At 36.8% G+C, this 26,288-nt stretch overlaps 2 protein-coding genes and 1 long non-coding RNA gene across 3 annotated transcripts in view; 2 read left to right on the top strand and 1 right to left on the bottom strand.

Annotated features, from left to right (window-relative positions):
• Positions 1-26,288, top strand: part of LOC149091585 (uncharacterized) — a 94,161-nt gene that overhangs the window by 33,037 nt on the left and 34,836 nt on the right. The gene's annotated exons all lie outside the window — the stretch shown is intronic.
• LOC108650052 (32 kDa beta-galactoside-binding lectin) lies at positions 11-1,721 on the top strand. Its single transcript, XM_018099177.3, has 2 exons — positions 11-1,474; positions 1,532-1,721. Exons 1-2 carry the CDS (start codon positions 328-330, stop codon positions 1,567-1,569), a joined length of 1,185 nt encoding a protein of 394 aa, XP_017954666.1. The 5' UTR covers positions 11-327; the 3' UTR covers positions 1,570-1,721.
• On the bottom strand, positions 18,243-23,314 carry net (atonal bHLH transcription factor 8-like protein net). Its single transcript, XM_018099166.3, has 2 exons — positions 22,760-23,314; positions 18,243-19,997 (listed from the first exon to the last, which is right to left on the bottom strand). Exons 1-2 carry the CDS (start codon positions 22,827-22,829, stop codon positions 19,000-19,002), a joined length of 1,068 nt encoding a protein of 355 aa, XP_017954655.1. The 5' UTR covers positions 22,830-23,314; the 3' UTR covers positions 18,243-18,999.

Raw genomic sequence — 26,288 nt, 5'->3', positions numbered from 1 at the left:
TATTTATTTCAAGGTTAGACACCAAAAAAATAAACACATACTGTAAGAATTTTTGTATTCAAAGCAACTCTCCAGTGTTGTTAGTCATGCAATATTTCTATTGACACTTTCAATCAAAACATCTGTATAGCAATATAGAAAATATTCAGACATTTCGCAAATCAAAAACAAAATTCAGTTCATTTATTGCTTGGTTAGTTGTCCCAAACTCTATTACAGGACATAAGCCTACATTGTTTCGGTTAAACATTGAGAGACAACCAATTGACGAGTTTTGGAAATGCCAATATTTGAGTATGTGTAAAATCCATAGAGGGCTAGTAAGCCATGAATGTATACAGCGGCGCTCGCAGTATTGCCCTGAGGCGTGATTTGGATGCTTTGTCTATATTCTATGAAGAACGAAGCGCTGCCAATCTTAAGAAACAGTTTAAGCTGAGTAAGACAGCTTGTCCTGGACTAAGTTTCCTTATTCATGGATTAATCCTTCTCGATTGCGAGCACTTTGTGATTGATTTTTTGGCAAAGCCAAAAAACTTGAAATATGACAGGCGGGACATTATCTTACAGATCGGAGCACGCCTTCCACAAAACTATATCATACGAAACTCGCGGATAATGGGCAAGTGGGGCCCAGAAGAAAACTCCTCTAATTTACCTTTTCAACTCAAACGTGGCAAAACTTTTTGGATGCAAGTGCTGCTGACAGACCGCTCGTTTTTCATTTCGGTAAATGGATTTCACTTCGCCACCTATAATTACCGCATGCCTTATAAGTGGATAAGCGGAGTTGATGTGCGCGGTGATGTCTCTGATATTGTCATAGACATCTTCCATGTTACGGAATATCCAATTCGCGTTAGCCGTAGTTTGCCAAACGACTTGCTATTTATCAATGATATTTCAAGGGAACTTTTGCTTCAGAGTAGTCAAAAGAAGCCGAATAAGTTACAGATAATTGAAAGTCCAGCTCAATTCGTGGATCGTCCTATTGCTAAAGCTTTGATCGTACCATTCTACGGGCGAATGCTAGATGATGAAAAACTAGTTGATGGTCGTATGATGTGCATCGAAGGTCGCGTTCGACTTATGCCACAAAGTTTTTGTGTAACCTTACAGTGCGGGCAGAACATTTGGCCACACCCAACTATATCATTGCTATTTAGTCCTAATTTCTTACGGAGCAGTCGCACCAAGGTGGGGAAGGCTATAATAACGAGGAGCGCTTATATAAACGGTAAAGAGGTAAATCGTGAAGTCTCACGCCTTCACACATATTTGGGACCGGGAAAAGCGTTTGTTCTTATAATCGCCTGTCGGAAGAATTGTTATGAACTATTTGTCAACGGACACTCGATTCTGACTTTCAAACATCAGATGAATCCCGCTGATATTGATATGGTTAACATCAGAGGTGACGTGAAGCTCTGGAATGTCGTCACCGAGGTCGGCACGCTCCCGGGGCGGATGCGCCGTACGTTCATATTATATTTTATATACATTTTTAGTTGACTAATTGATTTACCTACAGAACGTGCGAATCTCAGCTCGGCTGCCAAGGCGAAATAAGTACAAGATTATACAAATAGATGCATGCCTAACAACAAGTTTTATGTCTTAACTAGAACTCAAAATTAAACTTATAATCGTCAGCTGAAAGAAATTCATGTTTTATTGTAGAGTGCAATATTGTTCAATAGTAAAATCGTCTGTATGACTGTAGTTATATCTTTGGCTTTTTAATAACAAAATTATAATTTCATCTTTAGCTAACAGAATTACTCCAGACATTTCTGCAATTAAAATGGCCACTTGCAACTAGCAAATGGCAAATGGTATATGGCACCGCGCACTTTAAACAGGTCTGGCTCAACTGCAGGGCGCTTCTACTCATAAATGTCTACGTGCTGTCAAGTCGACCGCAGCCCATAATAAGAACGCAGGTGGACTGTCGTAGAGGTATTCTTCAATTGATTATTAAAAATGATAATCGATTAAGGACGCCTCCTGCCAGTTTGCGCTGCTGTGTCTGTGGGCCCGCTGCGCTCAACTGACATTTATGTCTGCATGTGTTGAGCAAGACAGTTGACATTGTTAAGGCATGTGCAGCAAAAAGCGGTATCAAAATGAGCAAGTCCCAAAACGTCGCAGAGGACGGCAAATATTTCCCAAGGTTGCTAAAGGAAGTCGGCTGGACGAAAAAAACTTAATATTATTTATGGTTCAAGTTCGAACGTGCTGCGCATTTTTCGTCTGTTTTGGTAATGAAGTGCAGCACTGCCAGTCCAGCTAGCGGATGCAACTGACTGATTGTCTTCGGCGTGGTTGAATATGCATCAAATTTACTGTATCTTGATATATAAGCTATCTATTTCCTGTTCTCTTCCCTAACTTGACTAATATTCATTCGATGAAGGATTTGATTACATTGTTAATGTGGCTTCGGTGCGCTAAGGATCACATAGCTCTCACCTTTTTCTATAACTGATGCATATTAATATTATCAATATCGGTATCATACTTTCTTAGAGGAGAGCGAATGCGGCCAGCCGACTTGGCAGCGGCACGGTCGACAGGTAGGTTGGCTGATGGCTCCAATTTTTTATAATTAATCAAATTCAGAATTAATTATGCGTTCATGGTTAGCGGCGGTCAAAAATTTACTCGCTGCAGCTTCTGATGCTTTCAAAAATGTTCGCTTTACCGCGGCCTCCGCAATTAAAATGTCGTCGCGCCAAAAAAAAAAAATTAAATGCCAAAAGCGACCAATGCTCTCTTCAAATTGATGCGTCCTATGTAAGTATCCTTTGATGATCGACCCGATCTTCTTTCAATTATTGCATGTTTTGACTTCCAAGTATTGATTCTGCAGTAGCTTATGAGGCGTTGCTGTTTTTTTTTTTTTTTTCATGATCATATTAATTATTAATTTCATATATTTTTTCAGTTTCTGAACAAAGTGGTCCACGACGCCGTCCGATAACTGTTGCTGATCTGATTTCGCATTTTACGCATAACTTAGTCATCCCAGTAATTTGTCACCACTGATGGCATTATTAGCTGCATTGATTGAATATCGCTTCTGTGTTTATTTTTGATGACTCACTTAATGAATCTATTATGATATCTTTTAGCGTTCTGGAAGTGGTAGAATACTTACAGATGTCCGGAAAAATGCTGATAACTGATACAAGAGTTTCAAATGGGATGCATTAAAATGTACCCCAACAAATTGGAGTACACGTTGGAGTCGACATTGTGATCAAATAAGCGGTGATTAGTCAGGCAGATACGAAAATCAGTCGATGTCACCAATATTTGCAGCAAAATCTTATCAATATTCCATCTGTGCTCGTCAGTCTCACAGAAGCGCGGAACAAGACAGTGCGGCATGGACAGCTCTAAATAAAACCCCAATTGACGCTTCACTCTTTGCCACTGCAGAAGCAGATGCGCCTGTCAATTGTTTGAAATGGTCAACGGAATGCGACTTGTTTCCCATATAACGCAATATCACAGTCTTAAATAATAGCCGCTCCCCAATCAAATTACAAAAAAAAAAAAAAAAAAAAAAAAAAAAAAAACACATCGAATTCTGTTTGCGGCATAGGCGCACAGATATTTGAGAAAGAGGCAACAGCTATACCCATTTTGGAGGTACCAGAGCGAAGCACATGGAATCCATCACTTTTTGTGTCTTGCCTTGCGACTGCCTGCTTATCCTCTAGACTCAATGTTGTGCGCTGCCTTAACCATACTGAGTAGATTTTAAGCACTGCCAGATTCAATTACGTGCCTTACAAGTGTGGAATGTTCAAGGACATATGTGACATGGCTGCCCTTAGTAAGTCAGTGAATATAGTAATATAAATAGAAGGCTTATCCTTTGCATTTTAAGAGACCCACAATTCCTGCTTGAATACATGTAAATACATATTTACTCAAAAAGATATTCTTTGCACCAAACTTTCTAACTTTTCTAACTTTCAACTCCTAATGTTTAAGATAAAAATTTGGTTTAAGTTAACTAGTGCTGTGAATAATTGATGGAGGTGATTAAAAACAAGGAAATGTGTCTTACAATTGCATTTTAGTAAGGTTCTATGTTTTGTAATCTTAATTTTGGCCAGAATATTATTACAGAGTAGGTTTTACGAAAACAAAGACTAATTCATAGTCGTGTTAAACTGTAATTCATAAAGCACAATTCCTGTTTCTTACTGTAGAGCAAAGGCTTACAATCTGCGCTTTCATGTTTTTCATGGATAGATGGTAGTGTTTTATATAATACTTACTAATAATTTTGATATTATAATGCGTTTTAACTATGTTAACTGACCCACATTAGTTACAACAGAGTATCCAACGGTCGAAAGGTCCTCTGCAGTTGGACAGTCGTCTTACTTGTTTTCTGCTGCTTCGATCCACCAACATTAAAACAGTATAAAAGCGTGCCGCTTCTAAAGGCAAACGTAAGCTACTGCTGCTGGTGGTGCTGGTGCTGACGCTGATGCTGCTGAGGTTGCCTTTTTGTGTAAGCGATAAATTCACAACACAGTCTGAAACTCGTTCTCTGTCGCAAACTGGAAGTCTGATCCTGCAAGGTTCCAAATTCATGTGTGTGTGGGTCGAAGGGACCGACAGCGTCGACTGGTGCTTGAGCTCCCGGTTTCTCGGAATATCGTTCGAGATCAATCTTTCACTCTTCTGATTGCATATTTTTATATGGTAGTTGGGCACATCATTCGCATCCTTTTTCGGTGTTTCGCCGCCAGCAACTAGTTGCTGTTTCTCTGCTTTTCTGTATCACGTGCTCCTTCTTTATATACCCTGTACTAAATTTGATAAGGTTATATTCAATTTAATGCATCATAGCATATGCAGACCTAATGCTACGGACCATGAAGCGCCCATGGTTTTCTAAAAAACATCTCCCTCTATAAAATCTAGGTAAATGTTGTTCAAAATAGAATTTTTCATATAACTTAAAAATATTGAGTCTATCGGGTATCATTAAGTAGTAAAGATTTAATTAATTTACTGTTCCTAATGAAACGAAATTTGCAAAGATTTAAGTACGACAACATTGTTTTACTGATCTAAGGCTATTTACTTTGCAAATCAGACTACGTGTGAGTTCACATCATCATCAATGAATCATTTCCCAATGTACAACCAAATAAACATTTATTTACTTTTGAATTTTTGAACGTTTGTGATGAATAGATGGTAATCTTTATTATGCACATATTTAACAACAGTATAAAAGAAAAAAAAAATGAAGATCTTAGGGCTCCCATGCCATGTGTATAATATTTTATTCGCAAACTACCACATGGGGGAGGACACACCGGTGGTTCGACTTAAGCTACGACATATTGCGGGGACACGCTGAAGCCAGGCGCCAACTAGCTGTGAATATATTTTACGCTGCAACTAAGAGTCCATTTGGAGCCGACTCGGGTAATAGCAGCTGGCACCAGCGCAGACGTGTAAATTATGGCCGCTGATAATCATCTCGTGACTTGCCTGGACAATACAATTCGGTTATACAATAAGGGCAACACTATGCACTGTGTGGGTGGAATCTTAATCCACGCTACGATTGAGGGCTCCGGCACGGTGCACTTACCTGTGTATATACACAGTATACGTTCTAGTTCGAGCAACAGCCAGGTGTTGCCGTTGCCGTTACACAATTAGCAGTCTTCGCGTCGTCTGGATCTGGCAGTGACTGTTCAGCAAATTGATGGCTAGCGATTCGTGAAGTTGTTGGCATAAGCAAAGACGCCAGTGCCTTCTGATAAATTCTTCATGTGTATATTAATACAAAAATATATAATTTGAAAAAATATAAATGCGTATATAGAAGATTAATTGGATGAGAGTGAAGACACTTTCAAAGTACAAACATTTCTTGGCTACAAATTAATTCAAAATGTGATAACGTACAACTAAAAATATGTCTCATTTCTCATAATTAAATTTAAGTTATATCATATACATATCACTTTGTCTCTAAGTCTATTTTCATTAATAATTGCGTCCCATGAAAAGCGCAAATTCTTTGAATTTGTTGTTTATTTTGCTATAATTCTAATTCGTCATTATTCTTCCTAGTTCTTTTCTAGAAGTGTAGTTCATTTTAATTATAGATATTGGCGCCAACCATCATTCACACGTATCACTAGAAAACTGACGACAATTGCTGGTGTAGCGTAGACAAGCCGTCAGCTGGCGGCATCTGGTTTGTCTGGGCTCATGCCTGCCTCAGCCATGTACAAATCAAGAATTGAACTTATGCAAATAGAAATATTCCCAAGAAAAAGGACTTCAGATCAATTTGTGTTATGTGAGCCAAATGGGTCTTCTATATTTTACTTTAGTTGCCTCCTGATGCAGTCCTGAAATTTTCATTTCACACAAACGTTAACATTTGTAGACCCATCACCCCTATTCGTAGTCATCATTAGCTCCTATAGATGCTTTATAGCAACCTTGACTAACTACATATAATGGTAGATTCTAAAGAAAGTAGCAGAAGTTGCCCTCATTCGATGTTGCCTTGGTCAACAATTGGTTAGCGACGATTGTTTCTGTTGGCCCAAGTCCATTCTATACCCTGCACTCGTTAAACGGATCCTAAAGTGCAGAATGCAAGTAATGCACATTATAAGTACACATAATAAATACATATAATGTACTTTAGGTAGCAACTAATTTTCAACTAAACCAATTCGATCAACAGAATTTGAGTGATTTCAGCGACCTAGTTTATGCCGTACAAACCGACTGGTTCAATGGTCAGATTCATGACATAGGGTAGTAACAAGTCGATTGTGACTGCAAGAGTAATCTCATTTGTTTTATTTTAGGAACCTCACTTGTGCATTGCTCGCGGGCGCCAACGGTTCGTGCGTTCCGATGCACAGAGCCAATTCTGTCCCCACCGCTGTCTAGCCCCTGCCCAGACTGTTTTGACTTGGCGTGCAATTTAGCGTCAGTATGCAAATAATTTGCTTTTGCGTTGTTTTTAACTAAGCGACGCCAGCTGTTGGCTCTCCATATATTCGCGCATACGACCATATGTACGTTTGTATTTATGTTCATACACACATACACACATATGTATATATATGTTCATGTGTCTTGCGCGTAAATATTCTTCTGCAATTGAATGTTATTGCTGTAAATAAAAACTCTCTCTCTCTCTCTCTTTTTTTCAAAAACTTTACTAAGACAACAACCTCTTTTTGATTATTTTTAATTACAAACGACAAACGGATTTTATAACTCATATGGCAACAAAGAAAGCCACAAAAAAAGCGATAACTAAAATCCCACGTTTAGTGCTACCTACATGTGATATCGTCATTATCGTCATCATCACCATCTTAGGATGGATAAAAAATAAGCCGTCAACACCTGGAAGACGCAACGCCAAATGTTGTTAATTGCTATAGCTTTAAATAGATCAATCAACAATGGATCTATTTTTAATCCACATTTCGCTAATATTTGTGCGAAACTGTCTCGTCTATAACTATTTGCTGGATCAACTTTAACCGCAACATGTGATCCCACATTCTCCGTGTTGTTTTAACTGTTTACCCAAATGTTAATTTTTAGAGTTCACAGTGAAATCACTTTAAGTATTTTAAAGATTTCTGGACTATACATTTCGATACTGGTACTGCAAATACTCCAATAATGTGAAACAAGATTTATTAAAATACATAAGAAGCGCCGTTCGAATACAATGTAATCATGCACAGTTTCTATACCCTGAACCCATTGAAAATGGGATATCAGGGTATAGTGGTTTTGTTGAAATGTATATAACAGCCAGAAGAAGGCGTGGCAGACCCCATAAAGCCCTGTCCGTCTGTCTGTCTGAAAGTTTAATACATATACTATCCATCGGGTGTCATATCATTCAGCTTCTGTCATGCAGTCTCAGAGCAGAAGACGCTAGAAGACCAGAATTAAGAACATATATATTACTAAATTAAGAGCATTTATATTTCATGAGCAATGTTTCTATAAGCTTCATACTATGCAGCCTTTGGTATTGATGTACTTTGCATTGAGTCTTGTAGCATTCAGTTCTGTCAAGCAGCCGCCCTAACCCAAGTTTCAAGATTCACATTCACTAGAAGAGTTAAGCACGGTTTTTTAATCATACATAGTGCTATGTCTTTTATTTAAGGAGCAAATCCTGATCAATATTCCCACAAATTTCATAGATCCACCTATCGAGTGTAATATCATACAGCTTCTGTCATGCAGCCTCGGAGCATTTAGCTTCTATCGCTATCACGGTTTCTTAATCATACATAGTGCTATGTCTTTTATTTAAGGAGCAAATTCTGATCAATATTCCCAAAAATATCATAGATCCACCTATCGAGTGTCATATCATTCAGCTTCTGTCATGCAGCCTCAGAGCATTTAGCTTCTACCAAAAGTTCGCTAGAATACCAAAATTAAGAGCATTTATATTACTAAGTTAAGAGCATTTATATTTCATGAGCAGTTTTTATAAGCTTCATATTATGTATTTTACATTGAGTCTTGTAGCATTCAGCTTTTGTCATGTAACTGCCCTAACTAAGTTTCAACTTTTGTTTTTCTGACAATCTAGAAAAGTTGGCCCACAGTTTCAGAGGCATTAATGGGGCTATGCTTTAATACCAAAATTAAGAGCATTTATTTTAATAAATGAAGAGCATTTATATTTCATGAGCAGTTTGTATAAGCTTCATACTATGCAGCCTTTGTTATTGATGTATTTTACATTGAGTCTTGTAGCATTCACCTTTTGTCAAGCAGCTGCCCTAACTCAAGTTTCAAGTTTCACATTCACTAAAAGAGTTGAGCACGGTTTCTTAAGCATACATAGGGCTATATCTTTTATTTAGGGAGCAAACTCTGATCAATATTCCCACAAATTTCATAGATCCACCTATCCGGTGTCATATCATTCAGCTTCTGTCATGCAGCCTCAGAGCATTTAGCTTCTACTAAAAGTTCGCTAGAATACCAAAATTAAGAGCATTTATATAACTAAGTTAAGAGCATTTATATTTCATGAGCAGTTTTTATAAGCTTCATACTATACAGTCTTTGGCATTGATGTACTTTACATTGAGTCTTGTAGCATTCAGCTTTTGTCTTGTAACTGCCCTAACTAAGTTTCAAGTTTTGTTTTTGTGACAATCTAGAAAAGTTGGCCCACAGTTTCAGAGGCATTAATGGGGCTATGCTTTAATACCAAAATTAAGAGCATTTATTTTAATAAATGAAGAGCATTTATATTTCATGAGCAGTTTTTATAAGCTTCATATTATGCAGCCTTTGGTATTGATGTATTTTACATTGAGTCTTGTAGCATTCAGCTTTTGTCAAGCAGCTGCCCTAATTCAAGTTTCAACTTTCTCATTCACTAAAAGAGTTGAACACGGTTTCTTAATCATACATAAGGCTATGTCTTTTATTTAAGGAGCAAGTTCTGATCAATTTTCCCAAAAATTTCATAGATCCACCTATCGAGTGTCATATCATTCAGCTTCTGTCATGCAGCCTCAGAGCATTTAGCTTCTACCAAAAGTTCGCTAGAATACCAAAATTAAGAGCATTTATATTACTAAGTTAAGAGCATTTATATTTCATGAGCAGTTTTTATAAACTTCATACTATGCAGCCATTGGTATTGATGTATTTTACATTGAGTCTTGTAGCATTCAGCTTTTGTCATGTAACTGCCCTAACTAAGTTTCAACTTTTGTTTTTCTGACAATCTAGAAAAGTTGGCCCACAGTTTCAGAGGCATCAAAATTAAGAGCATTTCTATTACTAAATGAAGAGCATTTATATTTAATGAGCAGTTTGTATAAGCTTCATACTATGCAGCCATTGGTATTGATGTATTTTGCATTGAGTCTTGAAGCATTCAGCTTTTGTCAAGCAGCTGCCCTAACTCAAGTTTCAAGTTTCACATTCAGTAAAAGATTTGAGCACGGTTTCTTAATCATACATAAGGCTATGTCTTTTATTTAAGGAGCAAATTCTGATCAATATTCCCACAAATTTCATAGATCCATCCATCGAGTGTCATATCATTCAGCTTCTGTCATGCCGTCTCAGAGCATTTCTACTGCCATAAATTCGCTCGAAGATATAAACTAGGAGCACATATGTATATACATATATCATTTATATATCTGTGAATCATGAATATGTTTTCCATTTCATGAGCAATGAATTCATATTATTGTGGCTGGTCGTAATGTACCTTACATCTAGTCTTGTAGCATTCAGCTTTTGTCATGTAGCTGCCCTAACCAAGTTTCAAGTTTTGTTTTTGTGACAATCTAGAAAAGTTGGCCCACAGTTTCAGAGGCATTAATGGGGCTATGCTTTAATACCAAGATTAAGAGCATTTCTATTACTAAATGAAGAGCATTTATATTTAATGAGCAGTTTGTATAAGCTTCATACTATGCAGCCTTTGGTATTGATGTATTTTGCATTGAGTCTTGTAGCATTCAGCTTTTGTCAAGCAGCTGCCCTAACTCAAGTTTCAAGTTTCTCATTCACTAAAAGAGTTGAGCACGGTTTCTTAATCATACATAGGGCTATGTCTGTTATTTAAGGAGCAAATTCTGATCAATATTCCCACAAATTTCATAGATCCACCCATCGAGTGTCATACCATTCAGCTTCTGTCAAGCAGCATCAGAGCATTTCTACTGCCATAAATTCGCTCGAAGATATAAACTAAGAGCACATATATATATATACATATATCATTTATATATCTGTGAATCATGAATATGTTTTCCATTTCATGAGCAATGAATTCATATTATTGTGGCTGGTCCTAATGTACCTTACATCTAGTCTTGTAGCATTCAGCTTTTGTTATGTAGCTGCCCTAACCAAGTTTCATGTTTTGTTTTTGTGACAAGTTGGCCCACAGTTTCAGAGGCATTAATGGGGCTATGCTTTAATCCCAAAATTAAGAGCATTTATTTTACTAAATGAAGAGCATTTATATTTCATGAGCAGTTTGTATAAGCTTCATACTATGCAGCCTTTGGTATTGATGTATTTTGCATTGAGTCTTGTAGCATTCAGCTTTTGTCAAGCAGCTGCCCTAACTCAAGTTTCAAGTTTCTCATTCACTAAAAGAGTTGAGCACGGTTTCTTAATCATACATAGGGCTATGTCTGTTATTTAAGGAGCAAATTCTGATCAATATTCCCACAAATTTCATAGATCCATCCATCGAGTGTCATACCATTCAGCTTCTGTCAAGCCGTCTCAGAGCATTTCTACTGCCATAAATTCGCTCGAAGATATAAACTAAGAGCACATATATATATACAAATATAATTTATATATCTGTGAATCATGAATATGTTTTCCATTTCATGAGCAAGGAATTTATATTATTGTGGCTGGTCCTAATGTACCTTACATCTAGTCCTGTAGCATTCAGCTTTTGTTATGTAGCTGCCCTAACCAAGTTTCACGTTTTGTTTTTGTGACAAGTTGGCCCACAGTTTCAGAGGCATTAATGGGGCTATGCTTTAATACCAAGATTAAGAGCATTTCTATTACTAAATGAAGAGCATTTATATTTCATGAGCAGTTTGTATAAGCTTCATAATATGCAGCCTTTGGTATTGATGTATTTTGCATTGAGTCTTGTAGCATTCAGCTTTTGTCAAGCAGCTGCCCTAACTCAAGTTTCAAGTTTCTCATTCACTAAAAGAGTTGAGCACGGTTTCTTAATCATACATAGGGCTATGTCTTTTATTTAAGGAGCAAATTCTGATCAATATTCCCACAAATTTCATAGATCCATCCATCGAGTGTCATATCATTCAGCTTCTGTCATGCCGTCTCAGAGCATTTCTACTGCCATAAATTCGCTCGAAGATATAAACTAAGAGCACATATATATATACATATATCATTTATATATCTGTGAATCATGAATATGTTTTCCATTTCATGAGCAATGAATTCATATTATTGTGGCTGGTCCTAATGTACCTTACATCTAGTCTTGTAGCATTCAGCTTTTGTCATGTAGCTGCCCTAACCAAGTTTCATGTTTTGTTTTTGTGACAAGTTGGCCCACAGTTTCAGAGGCATTAATGGGGCTATGCTTTAATACCAAAATTAAGAGCATTTATTTTACTAAATGAAGAGCATCATGAGCAGTTTGTATAAGCTTCATACTATGCAGCCTTTGGTATTGATGTATTTTGCATTGAGTCTTGTAGCATTCAGCTTTTGTCAAGCAGCTGCCCTAACTCAAGTTTCAAGTTTCACATTCACTAAAAGAGTTGAGCACGGTTTCTTAATCATACATAGGGCTATGTCTGTTATTTAAGGAGCAAATTCTGATCAATCTTCCCAAAAATTTCATAGATCCATCCATCGAGTGTCATATCATTCAGCTTCTGTCATGCCGTCTCAGAGCATTTCTACTGCCATAAATTCGCTCGAAGATATAAACTAAGAGCACATATATATATACATATATCATTTATATATCTGTGAATCATGAATATGTTTTCCATTTCATGAGCAATGAATTCATATTATTGTGGCTGGTCCTAATGTACCTTACATCTAGTCTTGTAGCATTCAGCTTTTGTTATGTAGCTGCCCTAACCAAGTTTCATGTTTTGTTTTTGTGACAAGTTGGCCCACAGTTTCAGAGGCATTAATGGGGCTATGCTTTAATCCCAAAATTAAGAGCATTTATTTTACTAAATGAAGAGCATTTATATTTCATGAGCAGTTTGTATAAGCTTCATACTATGCAGCCTTTGGTATTGATGTATTTTGCATTGAGTCTTGTAGCATTCAGCTTTTGTCAAGCAGCTGCCCTAACTCAAGTTTCAAGTTTCTCATTCACTAAAAGAGTTGAGCACGGTTTCTTAATCATACATAGGGCTATGTCTGTTATTTAAGGAGCAAATTCTGATCAATATTCCCACAAATTTCATAGATCCATCCATCGAGTGTCATACCATTCAGCTTCTGTCAAGCAGCCTCAGAGCATTTCTACTGCCATAAATTCGCTCGAAGATCTAAACTAAGAGCACATATATATATATACAATATCATTTATATATCTGTGAATCATGAATATGTTTTCCATTTCATGAGCAATGAATTATATTATTGTGTCTTGGCATTGATGTACTTTACATTGAGTCTTGTAGCATTCAGCTTTTGTCATGTAGCTGCCCTAACCAAGTTTCATGTTTTGTTTTTGTGACAATCTAGAAAAGTTGGCCCACAGTTTCAGAGGCATTAATGGGGCTATGCTTTAATACCAAAATTAAGAGCATTTATTTTAATAAATGAAGAGCATTTATATTTCATGAGCAGTTTTTATAAGCTTCATATTATGCAGCCTTTGGTATTGATGTATTTTGCATTGAGTCTTGTAGCATTCAGCTTTTGTCAAGCAGCTGCTCTAACTCAAGTTTCAACTTTCTCATTCACTAAAAGAGTTGAACACGGTTTCTTAATCATACATAAGACTATGTCTTTTATTTAAGGAGCAAGTTCTGATCAATTTTCCCAAAAATTTCATAGATCCACCTATCGAGTGTCATATCATTCAGCTTCTGTCATGCAGCCTCAGAGCATTTAGCTTCTACCAAAAGTTCGCTAGAATACCAAAATTAAGAGCATTTATATTACTAAATGAAGAGCATTTATATTTAATGAGCAGTTTTTATAAGCTTCATACTATGCAGTCATTGGTATTGATGTATTTCGCATTGAGTCTTGTAGCATTCAGCTTTTTTCAAGCAGCTGCACTAACTCAAGTTTCAAGCTTCACATTCACTAAAGGAGTTGAGCACGGTTTCTTAATCATACATAAGGCTATGTCTTTTATTTAAGGAGCAAATTCTGATCAATATTCCCAAAAATTTCATAGATCCATCCATCGAGTGTCATATCATTCAGCTTCTGTCATGCCGTCTCAGAGCATTTCTACTGCCATAAATTCGCTCGAAGATATAAACTAAGAGCACATATATATATACATATATCATTTATATATCTGTGAATCATGAATATGTTTTCCATTTCATGAGCAATGAATTCATATTATTGTGGCTGGTCGTAATGTACCTTACATCTAGTCTTGTAGCATTCAGCTTTTGTCATGTAGCTGCCCTAACCAAGTTTCAAGTTTTGTTTTTGTGACAATCTAGAAAAGTTGGCCCACAGTTTCAGAGGCATTAATGGGGCTATGCTTTAATACCAAAATTAAGAGCATTCTATTTACTAAATGAAGAGCATTTATATTTAATGAGCAGTTTGTATAAGCTTCATACTATGCAGCCATTGGTATTGATGTATTTTGCATTGAGTCTTGTAGCATTCAGCTTTTGTCAAGCAGCTGCCCTAACTCAAGTTTCAAGTTTCACATTCACTAAAAGAGTTGAGCACGGTTTCTTAATCATACATAGGGCTATGTCTTTTATTTAAGGAGCAAATTCTGATCAATCTTCCCAAAAATTTCATAGATCCATCCATCGAGTGTCATATCATTCAGCTTCTGTCATGCCGTCTCAGAGCATTTCTACTGCCATAAATTCGCTCGAAGATATAAACTAAGAGCACATATATATATACATATATCATTTATATATCTGTGAATCATGAATATGTTTTCCATTTCATGAGCAATGAATTCATATTATTGGGGCTGGTCGTAATGTACCTTACATCTAGTCTTGTAGCATTCAGCTTTTGTTATGTAGCTGCCCTAACCAAGTTTCATGTTTTGTTTTTGTGACAAGTTGGCCCACAGTTTCAGAGGCATTAATGGGGCTATGCTTTAATCCCAAAATTAAGAGCATTTATTTTACTAAATGAAGAGCATTTATATTTCATGAGCAGTTTGTATAAGCTTCATACTATGCAGCCTTTGGTATTGATGTATTTTGCATTGAGTCTTGTAGCATTCAGCTTTTGTCAAGCAGCTGCCCTAACTCAAGTTTCAAGTTTCTCATTCACTAAAAGAGTTGAGCACGGTTTCTTAATCATACATAGGGCTATGTCTGTTATTTAAGGAGCAAATTCTGATCAATATTCCCACAAATTTCATAGATCCATCCATCGAGTGTCATACCATTCAGCTTCTGTCAAGCCGTCTCAGAGCATTTCTACTGCCATAAATTCGCTCGAAGATATAAACTAAGAGCACATATATATATACATATATCATTTATATATCTGTGAATCATGAATATGTTTTCCATTTCATGAGCAATGAATTTATATTATTGTGGCTGGTCCTAATGTACCTTACATCTAGTCCTGTAGCATTCAGCTTTTGTTATGTAGCTGCCCTAACCAAGTTTCACGTTTTGTTTTTGTGACAAGTTGGCCCACAGTTTCAGAGGCATTAATGGGGCTATGCTTTAATACCAAAATTAAGAGCATTTATTTTACTAAATGAAGAGCATTTATATTTCATGAGCAGTTTGTATAAGCTTCATAATATGCAGCCTTTGGTATTGATGTATTTTGCATTGAGTCTTGTAGCATTCAGCTTTTGTCAAGCAGCTGCCCTAACTCAAGTTTCAAGTTTCTCATTCACTAAAAGAGTTGAGCACGGTTTCTTAATCATACATAGGGCTATGTCTTTTATTTAAGGAGCAAATTCTGATCAATATTCCCACAAATTTCATAGATCCATCCATCGAGTGTCATACCATTCAGCTTCTGTCAAGCAGCATCAGAGCATTTCTACTGCCATAAATTCGCTCGAAGATATAAACTAAGAGCACATATGTATATATATACACATATCATTTATATATCTGTGAATCATGAATATGTTTTCCATTTCATGAGCAATGAATTCATATTATTGGGGCTGGTCGTAATGTACCTTACATCTAGTCTTGTAGCATTCAGCTTTTGTTATGTAGCTGCCCTAACCAAGTTTCATGTTTTGTTTTTGTGACAGGTTGGCCCACAGTTTCAGAGGCATTAATGGGGCTATGCTTTAATCCCAAAATTAAGAGCATTTATTTTACTAAATGAAGAGCATTTATATTTCATGAGCAGTTTGTATAAGCTTCATAATATGCAGCCTTTGGTATTGATGTATTTTGCATTGAGTCTTGTAGCATTCAGCTTTTGTCAAGCAGCTGCCCTAACTCAAGTTTCAAGTTTCTCATTCACTAAAAGAGTTGAGCACGGTTTCTTAATCATACATAGGGCTATGTCTTTTATTTAAGGAGCAAATTCTGATCAATATTCCCAAAAAATTTCATAGATCAACCTATCGAGTGTCATATCATTCAGCTTCTGTCATTCAGCCTGAGAGCATTTAGCATCTACCAAAAGTTCGCTAGAATACCAAAATTAAGAGCATTTATATTACTTAATGAAGAGCATTTATATCTAATGAGCAGTTTTTATAAGCTTCATACTATGCAGCCTTGGTATTGATGTATTTTGCATTGAGTCTTGTAGCATTCAGCTTTTGTCAAGCAGCTGCCCTAACTCAAGTTTCAAGTTTCACATTCACTAAAAGAGTTGAGCACGGTTTCTTAATCATACATAGGGCTATGTCTTTTATTTAAGGAGCAAATTCTGATCAATATTCCCAAAAATTTCATAGATCCATCCATCGAGTGTCATATCATTCAGCTTCTGTCATGCCGTCTCAGAGCATTTCTACTGCCATAAATTCGCTCGAAGATATAAACTAAGAGCACATATATATATACATATATCATTTATATATCTGTGAATCATGAATATGTTTTCCATTTCAAGAGCAATGAATTCATATTATTGTGGCTGGTCGCAATGTACCTTACATCTAGTCTTGTAGCATTCAGCTTTTGTCATGTAGCTGCCCTAACCAAGTTTAAAGTTTTGTTTTTGTGACAATCTAGAAAAGTTGGCCCACAGTTTCAGAGGCATTATGGGACTATGCTTTTTTTCTGAACGAGCAAATTAGATTAATATTTCCACAAGTTTTATTAATGCACCTTCCATCGAGTCTCGTATCATTCAGCTTTTGTTATGCAGCTGCATTAACTACATCTTTTGGGATTTCTATATATGGACTTTATAGAATTTCGGTTATAAATATAATGCATTCGTGCGTGCCTGTGTGTTTTTGTGTGTGTGTTCCTTATGTGAGCAGAAAAACGCGAAGAATTATTGATATATCAGTTCCTGGTAGGGTTCAGGGGATTGCGTAGTCGGGCAGTCTCGACTAGAGTTTTTTTACTTGTTTCATTTTTGGGTTCTCTGACCGCATGCTCTTTTTTGCCATTTGCCGAGCCGACGGAATATTAATTAGTTTTAATATATTTTAAATGCAAGCTCTGCTTCCCTAATTTCCGATGTCATTTGCTGATTGCTACAAATATATTCCTTACAAATAAATTTATTTGTGTACCAACCGCATAATGCGTGCAAGTATTTGAAGAAATTGTTTGATGATATCGATTCAAGTCCTGACTCAAATTCTTGGTCTCTTTGCCCGGTCTAGATGATTTTCTAGAATATTAATTTACGTCGTAACAAAAAGAACTTGAATTTTAAACCTAAAATGATAATTTATTCTATTATTAAATGAAAGTGACTATAAACTAGCACTGGCGGAAATTGCAAGCACTGTGTTGCACCACCTTAAACGCCTGCATATTTAATTGTTTAGATCTAGAAACCCGCGGTTGTTAACCGGTTTTTTTTAAGAATTACAAGCTGATGTAATTCAAACTTGCTATTGCACACTAGGTCAAGTATATGCTTGATTAGGGCAGATAAACTGAATCTCTTTAATAATTAATGTTCCACAAGTGCACATGCACCAACTAAGGGAGTGTGTGGTGTCATAACGCCTTGCTCGCCCATAAGAGATAAGGTAACAATATCTGAGTAGTACTTTGGTGAATGATAAGGGGTCGCTCGCTGGCTCGCTCTGGCGTCCCAAAACAGCCTATGGGAACTTGGTACAATTGAACCCATCTAGTGCCGTTCGATGTGCACCTGTTGCTTTAACTCTCGCCGTCCCTTCTCCCCTCTCTTTCTTCCATTATTCGATAAGATTAATAAATGTATAAAAATATAAAACCTCTATATGTTTGAATCGAATTTTGTTTTAGGTGCTCACGCACTAAGGTGAGTAATGGGTCAGTCCCAACCTCATACAAACACACACATTTCATTTCATTTCATTTGACAGTCAATTTTTGTATTTAAGCTTTTTGCTTTTATGGCACAATACATTTTTTTTACTTTTATAAAATGAGATTATCAGTTATGCGTAGACTTTTATTCACATATAGATCAATTCCAAGATTCTATTTTTATCCATTTGCAACAGATATTATGTTTTCCTTATCTTCTCATTTAATATACAAAATACAAAATAATTTAGTTTTTATTTGCGTATAGTAATAAAACATATTTGATTTTTATTTTTTACAACTATTGGCAATTATTGTCCGAAGTTCTTTTCATTTCATTTCAAATTACAATTATTGTCTTTTAGAGTTGTTAATTAATATTTTACTGTTTGTACTACGGAACATGTTTTGGCCTTAATTATTATATGTGTACATATATTGTTGTATTAGAAGCGGGTCTAAAGTAAGATCACATTGCTGGTTTTATATTCTACAAATATCTTTTGTATCTCGTTTATGTACAGATCGAATATGCATAAGCATATGCATGCATATATACATACGTATTAAAATCTCTCCTCCCTCTACTAATCTAGCTTATTTCAACTTATCAAAAAGCTTAAAAACTTTATAAAGCTGATTTGGTAAAATGTGACTTCAGTTGCGCTTGAATTGTGCAATATCCCAATGGAAACAATTACCAGCACAGGAACTATTAGGACGACACTTATGAAACTTTCAAGTTATTAATAAGTCACATCAAAGTCTTTCCAAAACTTATAATTCTGCTACTTTATTCTTCCTTCTTCCGCTTTACTTTTCCCTCCGTTTGAATAGTGGAATTTATTGCCTCGATACAATCAGCAATAGTCGGTTCTGATTGGTCCGAGCTATAGTCTTTGTCAGCCAGACGACTTAACGTCAGTATGTAGGAACAGGCCACACGCAATACAGATAGCTTCGATAATTTTTGGGAGCTCGCATATGCTGGTACGGCACGGCGTAATGTTTCATAAGCAGCGGATATCGTATGAACTCGGGTGCGTTCGCGGGCGTTTGCCTCAATTCTACGCTCTCGAGTCATATTTTTGTAGTTCCGCTGCTGCGGCCTTGAGAGGGAACTATTGTGATGATCTTTAAATGAGTCCTCCTCCTCGATGGTGTGCTCCTCTAGGAATTCCGTGGATACAAGGGGTTTTTCTTTGTTGGGTAAAGTGCTCTTGGCGCCCTGAAAAGTCTGATTCGCCAGCTTTTCACTTGCTTCGTCCGACTTGGGTTTCCTGGCTATTAGCGCTAACGGTTCTTCTTGTTCTGGCTGAGATTGGAAGGCTGCGAATGCACGATGCAGTGTTGTCACACCTGGATGACGCATGAAAATGTGCGCAGGATTAGGTAATATTTCACGTGGCAGCACCTGGGCGGAAACAGAGTCCCATGCATGTGCCGTGGGCACGTGTGTGTGGCTGATGGGTGATGGTGACTGAAGAGCTGGGGGCGTCAACATAACGGCTGAATCAGCTGAAGAAGAATAGCGTATTCGTTTCTTCAGTGGACCCGCCGGTGCTACGCTTGAGCCAAGGGCTAGCGATGAACAACAATTTCTCATTGTCGATGTCGGCTCCACAACTTTCGACGGCTCCATACTCTTCCGTTTATTGCGCACCATCACAGCAGGACTTTCGTTGGCTCTATCAGCTTGCGGCGCATGCTCTAGCGGCAAATCGTCACCGCCTTCGCTTTCTGAACTAGCAGAACAGAAGCCAGCATCACGATCATTGGAGCTAGGTGAATCTAAAAGTAATAAATAAACTTTAATAATCATTTTACAGGTTTACTGCCACAGTTGATATAGGTAATTAAGTACCAACCAATCTTAGTGCAATATTTTTAAGCAATATATTCTAAGAAACCGTATGAGCGTTGCCTCTATCAACATAACAGTTATATTAAACAGAGACTCCCCATATGTATTCGGCATCATGATAAGTTTTTGCTTGTCATTCATCTCACATTCTAAGATCTCTGTGAGGTCTCACAGTACTCAATATGATAATCCTACCTATGCTTCGTTTATTTACACTGATAACAGTATATAATGCATTATTTATTAAAATCTAAGCAAAAATAATAAAACTGAATAACATACTTAAATGCAATCTCTTATAAAAATGCTGGCCTGTCTGCAGTTATGCTCCGTAGGTAATTTCTGAAAACGCAAGCAACTGTGTCATATTTCAGACGATCAGACAAGCGGGTAAAAATAAATAAAGCCCAAAAAATTTAAGTTCAATTTATTCATCGCAAACGAAAATAAAACCAGTTTTCTCCAATTCGATCGGTCTACCATTGACCTCCACAATGAAATTGGCAATTTTAGGCCCAGTTTTTGCATTTTTTCAGCGACTCAAGAAGTTTACAATTTCAGCTTTGACTGAACCTTTTTAAAGCATCTATTTAATACGGTTGAATAGCATTTAAAGGCAACTTTTGAAGTTTCAGTATAATTAGTAGTAGTAGTTAATAATTAATTAGTTAGGCTTCGCTTTTGAACTGAAATCAGATTAGTTCAAATCATAAATAGATTTATTACTTTTCATAGATTTTTTAAGTTCCCATTTCACACTTTGTGTGTCTTAACTTCAGCAACCGCACGCACAGACACATGTGACTGTTCTTATTTGGTTTTTTTTTTTTTTCTTCTTTTTTTATGCCTGTTGACACAACTATTTATAACCGCATTTTGCTATCTTTGCTAATTTTAGACCAGAAAGCGACAGAGCGAATTTCAAGAGACTGCAGCGACAGGCTGTACAAATAACAGTAGTTAACTGAGTGAAGTACATACACATTCATGTTCCCTGTTGTTAACTAAACAAATGCTGAGTTAACCGACGCGTCGGCGTCTAGGTCAAAACACCTGTATAAAAATACTTACACAAGAGAACATAATAAAGAACACATAACATAATTGGACAATGTTGTATTGTCTAATCTTTTTTTTCGGTATACATTAAACATATTGTCTTACGAAGATGACATGCAATCAAAAATTACTGCCAACACACAAGCTTTGCGATTCTGCCTGAAGGTAGTGTATTGCACCATATTTTATTCACTTAGGACATTTAAGGATTGTTTGATATAAATCCAACGTAGTTTTTTACCACTACCCACGTCTTCCGATTAGCGCTAAATAAAGTGCAGCCGTTTAGATATAATTGACCTTTTTTCCTAAAAATGAATGACTGCAAGTTAAAGCTATTTTAAAAAGACACATTTTAAATATATGGGACTGTTGAAAACTGTGTTCTCATGCTAAATGTCAGGCAGAGGTTATCGGACAGAGTCTACTCTGCACTGGCTGCTTGTTAGACTGCTGTCAGGGTTCCGTGTGTGGGAAGCGTGCTCTTATCAGCAGAGGTCTACGCGCCAAGTATAGGTATATAGAGGATGATCTTGTGTTTGTTATAGTAACATGACGAGTCATTTTCATGAATGAAACAAAATAGAATTATAAGTTCACGGTAAATTAAGGTATTTTTATACGTACTTAAATTTAAATTAATTGGAACGCTATACAGTTACGATTCACAAAGTTCAATATCTTCATATATGATTTAATTATTTTTTAATAATGGACATTGAACACATTTACAACTTATGTTAATTAGGCTTGAGTGTCTAATTGGAAATCTTTACGGAGAGTCGCACAGTTGTCGTGCCCATCTTAAATAGATATATTTTAAAATAAAATATGATTGCTTTGAGAATGTTGTGACAAAAACAAATGCCCTAAATGCAAAAACAAAAGGCTATTTACTGCTCAATCGGATTAATTGAAGAAACATACAAACATATCTGAGAGGCTGACAAAGCTGCACCGTCGCGACGCGTCACGGCAGCCAACCAACCAACCAGCCAACATTCTACCCCACTCTGTGCGAACCTAAGGGGGACGAGGAGTCCCAAGGCGACGGACAACTGTACCCCAAAACTAAATGTGATTTCCAACGGCGCCCCTTTTGGTTGGCGCCGCCGGTTTCAGTGCTGCTCTTTCGTCTGGTTGTGGCAAATAACGTAACGCAAAAATATCAGAAGAGTAAAGCGAGAGTGATTATTCCACTTTAAAAAACATTTTGAAAACAAAATAGGATTTTATTGGAGTCGTGCTAGACAAATCGAAGCCAGCCGTTGTTTTCATTCTATATATGTATGTACATTTTATTTGGATATTTGGACTTCTTAACTTAATACACATTACTTGGACAGAAATTATTTACAGTTGCTACATGATCCATGTTTATTAGCTCGCCAAATCCATATGTGTGAAAGCTTGAGCAATATGGGTTGTGGTACTGAATTATATGAACTAAAACAATATTTTAACAGCTGTTGTTAGTTATTAGTGAAAACACAAGTAATTCTGTTTTCAATATTTCAAAGTGTGTGTCGATTGCTGTTTTGGTACTCTCGCTATATATATATATGTATGTCAATAGTTTGGACAGTTGTATATACTTAAGTGTGCATTTGCACGAGTATCAGTATCTCACCTTTTTTGATAATGGCTTCAAGCTCCGCTGCATTTAATTGCATATAAAGTTTGTCTGCTTTGACTTCCATGTTGTGGATAAATTTATTGGTATTGTAATTTTTAAATTAACGCGTAATCCACAGAACGGGCTTGAGCAATTGTATTTTTCAATATTTCATTTGAAGTAACTATACACTGGAAAATTATAAGATGCATATAACACCGTAAAAATATCGAATATATGTTATTTATATATATTTATATATGCAGCGATTGGTGGTAAGTCACACAAATAATAAAGCTTTACAAGACTTTATAATTCTCTTAGGTATTAATGTTGTTTGTTGCTCACTATATTATTTTTGGTGTTTTATATACTTGTACACTTTTTGAAATATTTTCGCAATTTAACCGCGTTCTCTCAGAACACGTCCGACAGTCAGCAATACAGTACGTCTAATAATCACGGGAGTATATTTCGGTATAAAGAGGCCCAAGCACGCTCGCTTCATACTAAAAACAACACGCGCTCGAACCGGTTGCGTTGCAATTAGAGATGAACACGTGACAAACTGTTCAGCTCGATTGTATGAAATACATGATATATGTATCCGATTGTTCTTTACATATTTGTATCTTCTCTACAGTTTACCTAGCAGTTATCTATATATAAGTTTTTTAATAGGTTCCTCATATACATACATTTCAAGATAAAGATCCGCAGACAAAACGAATATTATTGAATACTTTTACATCGAATTTTATTATTAGAATATACTTCTATCATACTAGATTTTTGCATTTTGTTTGCTTTATCATACAAAATGAGTTTTAATCATTTTAATGATATAGAATTAATTGAATTCTGCCAATTCACCTGTTACCGTTGTTTAATAGCTCCGTGACACAGCTCTACTTAAATATAGGCATTTTAGGTTAGCACTCTTCATATTCCAACACAGCCGTCAAACATGTTCGATGCAACGACGTCTCGTTTTTATGAATGAAACATGATGGCAAGATACATATTTATTATTAAAATGTTTTTTCATTGGCAAAATGTGTGTTTGTATATTCACGTGTCTTCAACCAAATAAAAAAAAATAACATTATTTTTATGCTGTAGTACAATTAAAAAATAATAATATAATTACTAAAATTTAATTTCACTTACAACAGTATATGCAAAATATAATATTAATAATTAGCCTTATTCCGATTGTATAAATACATATTTATAAATTTGTTTCTTGACAACAAACAGAATTTCGCGATATAAATGTGGATATGTACGTATACATACATATAGTCTCGAGTATTTTCGTAGACGTGAAGTAAAATTCGAACTGTATGCTTGTCTGCTGCTGCTGCGGTGGCGCCAGTTGTGTCATATTTTCAACTGACTTTTGAATTGCAGCATCTGCAGCTCTATATTCACATAACGAAGGGACTTTGCCACTGGGACTGACAGACATACATATTAAGGCACAACTGGCATAACGTCTGGCCTCTGAGCTCACTTTGTTTTGTGGCTGCTGATGATGATGATGCCACATGCAAACGAGTTGTTACTGAAGCGACTTTTGCGCCAGTCGTCGGGTTGTCATCGTTGTTGGCGTTGTTGCTTTCTGGTGGTACTACGCATGTGAGTTCAGTATGCAATAGGCGGCATTCTTTAAACAGATTGAATAGTGCGGATTTCTGCGGCATAAGCTGCACAGCCTTAGTCCGACCCCAACCTCAACTTGATCGACCGGCCGACCGTTGCAATAATGCGGGCACATTGTGTGCTTAGTGTGAAGTGAATTATAATGAGTCAGTGGTGCGGATGCTGCGACTATGGATACTGCCTCTTGAAGAGCCAGTCAGTTTTAACGCCGCCATGTGGAATTCCACACAATTGGTCATTTCCCCACTTCTTTACAACAGTTTTGCAACGTTTGCAACACAGACGGCGTCCGCACCAACTGCAGCTTGGATAGCCACCGTGTGCTGTTTACATAAATCTCAGGCGGTGGCAATGGCGGCAAGACTCTTTATTTTTATCAAGATGCATGTAAAAGCGTTTGTGTTTGGTCGCGATGCATAGGATGCTCCACGCAGCCAGTCGCAAAGTCTGTGCGCCCAACTCTATGACTGCCTATAACGTACACAGTTCGTAAAGAGGAGGCACACTGCAGTGTTGGGCCGGGCCACACGGACTGCCCACGCGGCAGCTATTTGAGTCAGCGGCGATAAGTGTGAGGTTCATGCTGTCACTCCCAGTGCGCCCGGAAAACAGTTTAGTTTTTTTTTGTACAGGGAGTCAAACTCGCAGTTGGTGGCAAACGCCTCATGCGTTTTACTGAACTGGAGATGCAGCCACCAATGAGAGCTATGCGGTGGGTATAAAGGCACTCATAATTTGTTTTCAAAAAAGCATGGAGACCTTGCTACTCTTAAAGTGTCATAAGTATTTACAGAACTGAATACCGCATATCTCGATTGCGCACCCGCATCTAATAGCTTGCTAGATTACGCATCAAGTAGCTGGATAATGTACATCAAGTGGACATCGGAAAACATTATTTCATCTGTTTTTATATTTGGTTAGACAGAGAAGAAGCCAGTTAGTGGCAGAAGAGAAATAATTCTAAGAAAATGTTTATGTTTCGCATAAGCATGCTTTTATATGGAGTAGTTCAAAGTAGTCCAGCAGCAGTAAGCCAAAAATTCTGAAATAAGCTGCTAATAACGTCGAGAGTCTTCCTGGGTAGCTCCATCAGCTATTCTTTCCTATGAGTTCTGAGAAGATGTTCAGTGAGGCCGAATTCCTTGTGTAAAAGTAGTGACGGCATATTCAATTAAGGCTTCTCTACTTTGAACCCATAGTTTGTATATGCTCTTACACGCCAGTTATAGGTAAACTTATAGTCGACCATTCTCTTACTCTTGTCGTTTTTAATTTCTACAGTTCTCTGAAAAAGTGTGCACGATATGAGAGCTGGCTAACCTGTTTACCTGTTGCATTCACCAGACGCCGAAGCAGACACAACCCGCACAGTCGTTAAAGCTGGGGCACGGCGAAACTTTTCAACTTATTCTTTCTTTTGTGAAGCTTCAAGTTCAAGGATATTATGTGCATGTCTTTCAAAGTCGTACATGTATGTGTGGCCGTAATTCAATCGGTTCTTGTAGAAAATAAAATTTTTAACCCAGCTAGAATTACCGAAACATAATGTAATAACTGCTGCATTGCATGGCTTTGCCAAGGGCAGATACAATTTACAGAAAGTGCTGTATAAATTATATAGATATTTCAAATGATTATGTTTTATATTTATTTATATAGTAGCGAATATTTCGTTATTTAAATATTTCTCCTTATTAAAGCCATTGAATTTAAATCCACTCGCAGTTCACTACCTGCCTATGCCAGACCCAGTCGTAACTCATATTGTTTCGCCCAAGTCTCAAACGCTAATTGCTTTTAGTCTGCCTAATATAATTACTGACGACTGTTTCCAAGTGTAGCGGACCGACCAATTGATATTTTCCGGGTTTTACCC

Source organism: Drosophila navojoa, chromosome 3 (assembly GCF_054131105.1).
Source record: "Drosophila navojoa isolate 15081-1374.11 chromosome 3, UAZ_NAV_1.0, whole genome shotgun sequence".
Lineage (NCBI taxonomy): Eukaryota > Metazoa > Arthropoda > Insecta > Diptera > Drosophilidae > Drosophila > Drosophila navojoa.
The sequence above is the reverse complement of the archived record's forward strand: the minus strand, read 5'-3'. Positions and strand labels throughout refer to the sequence as shown.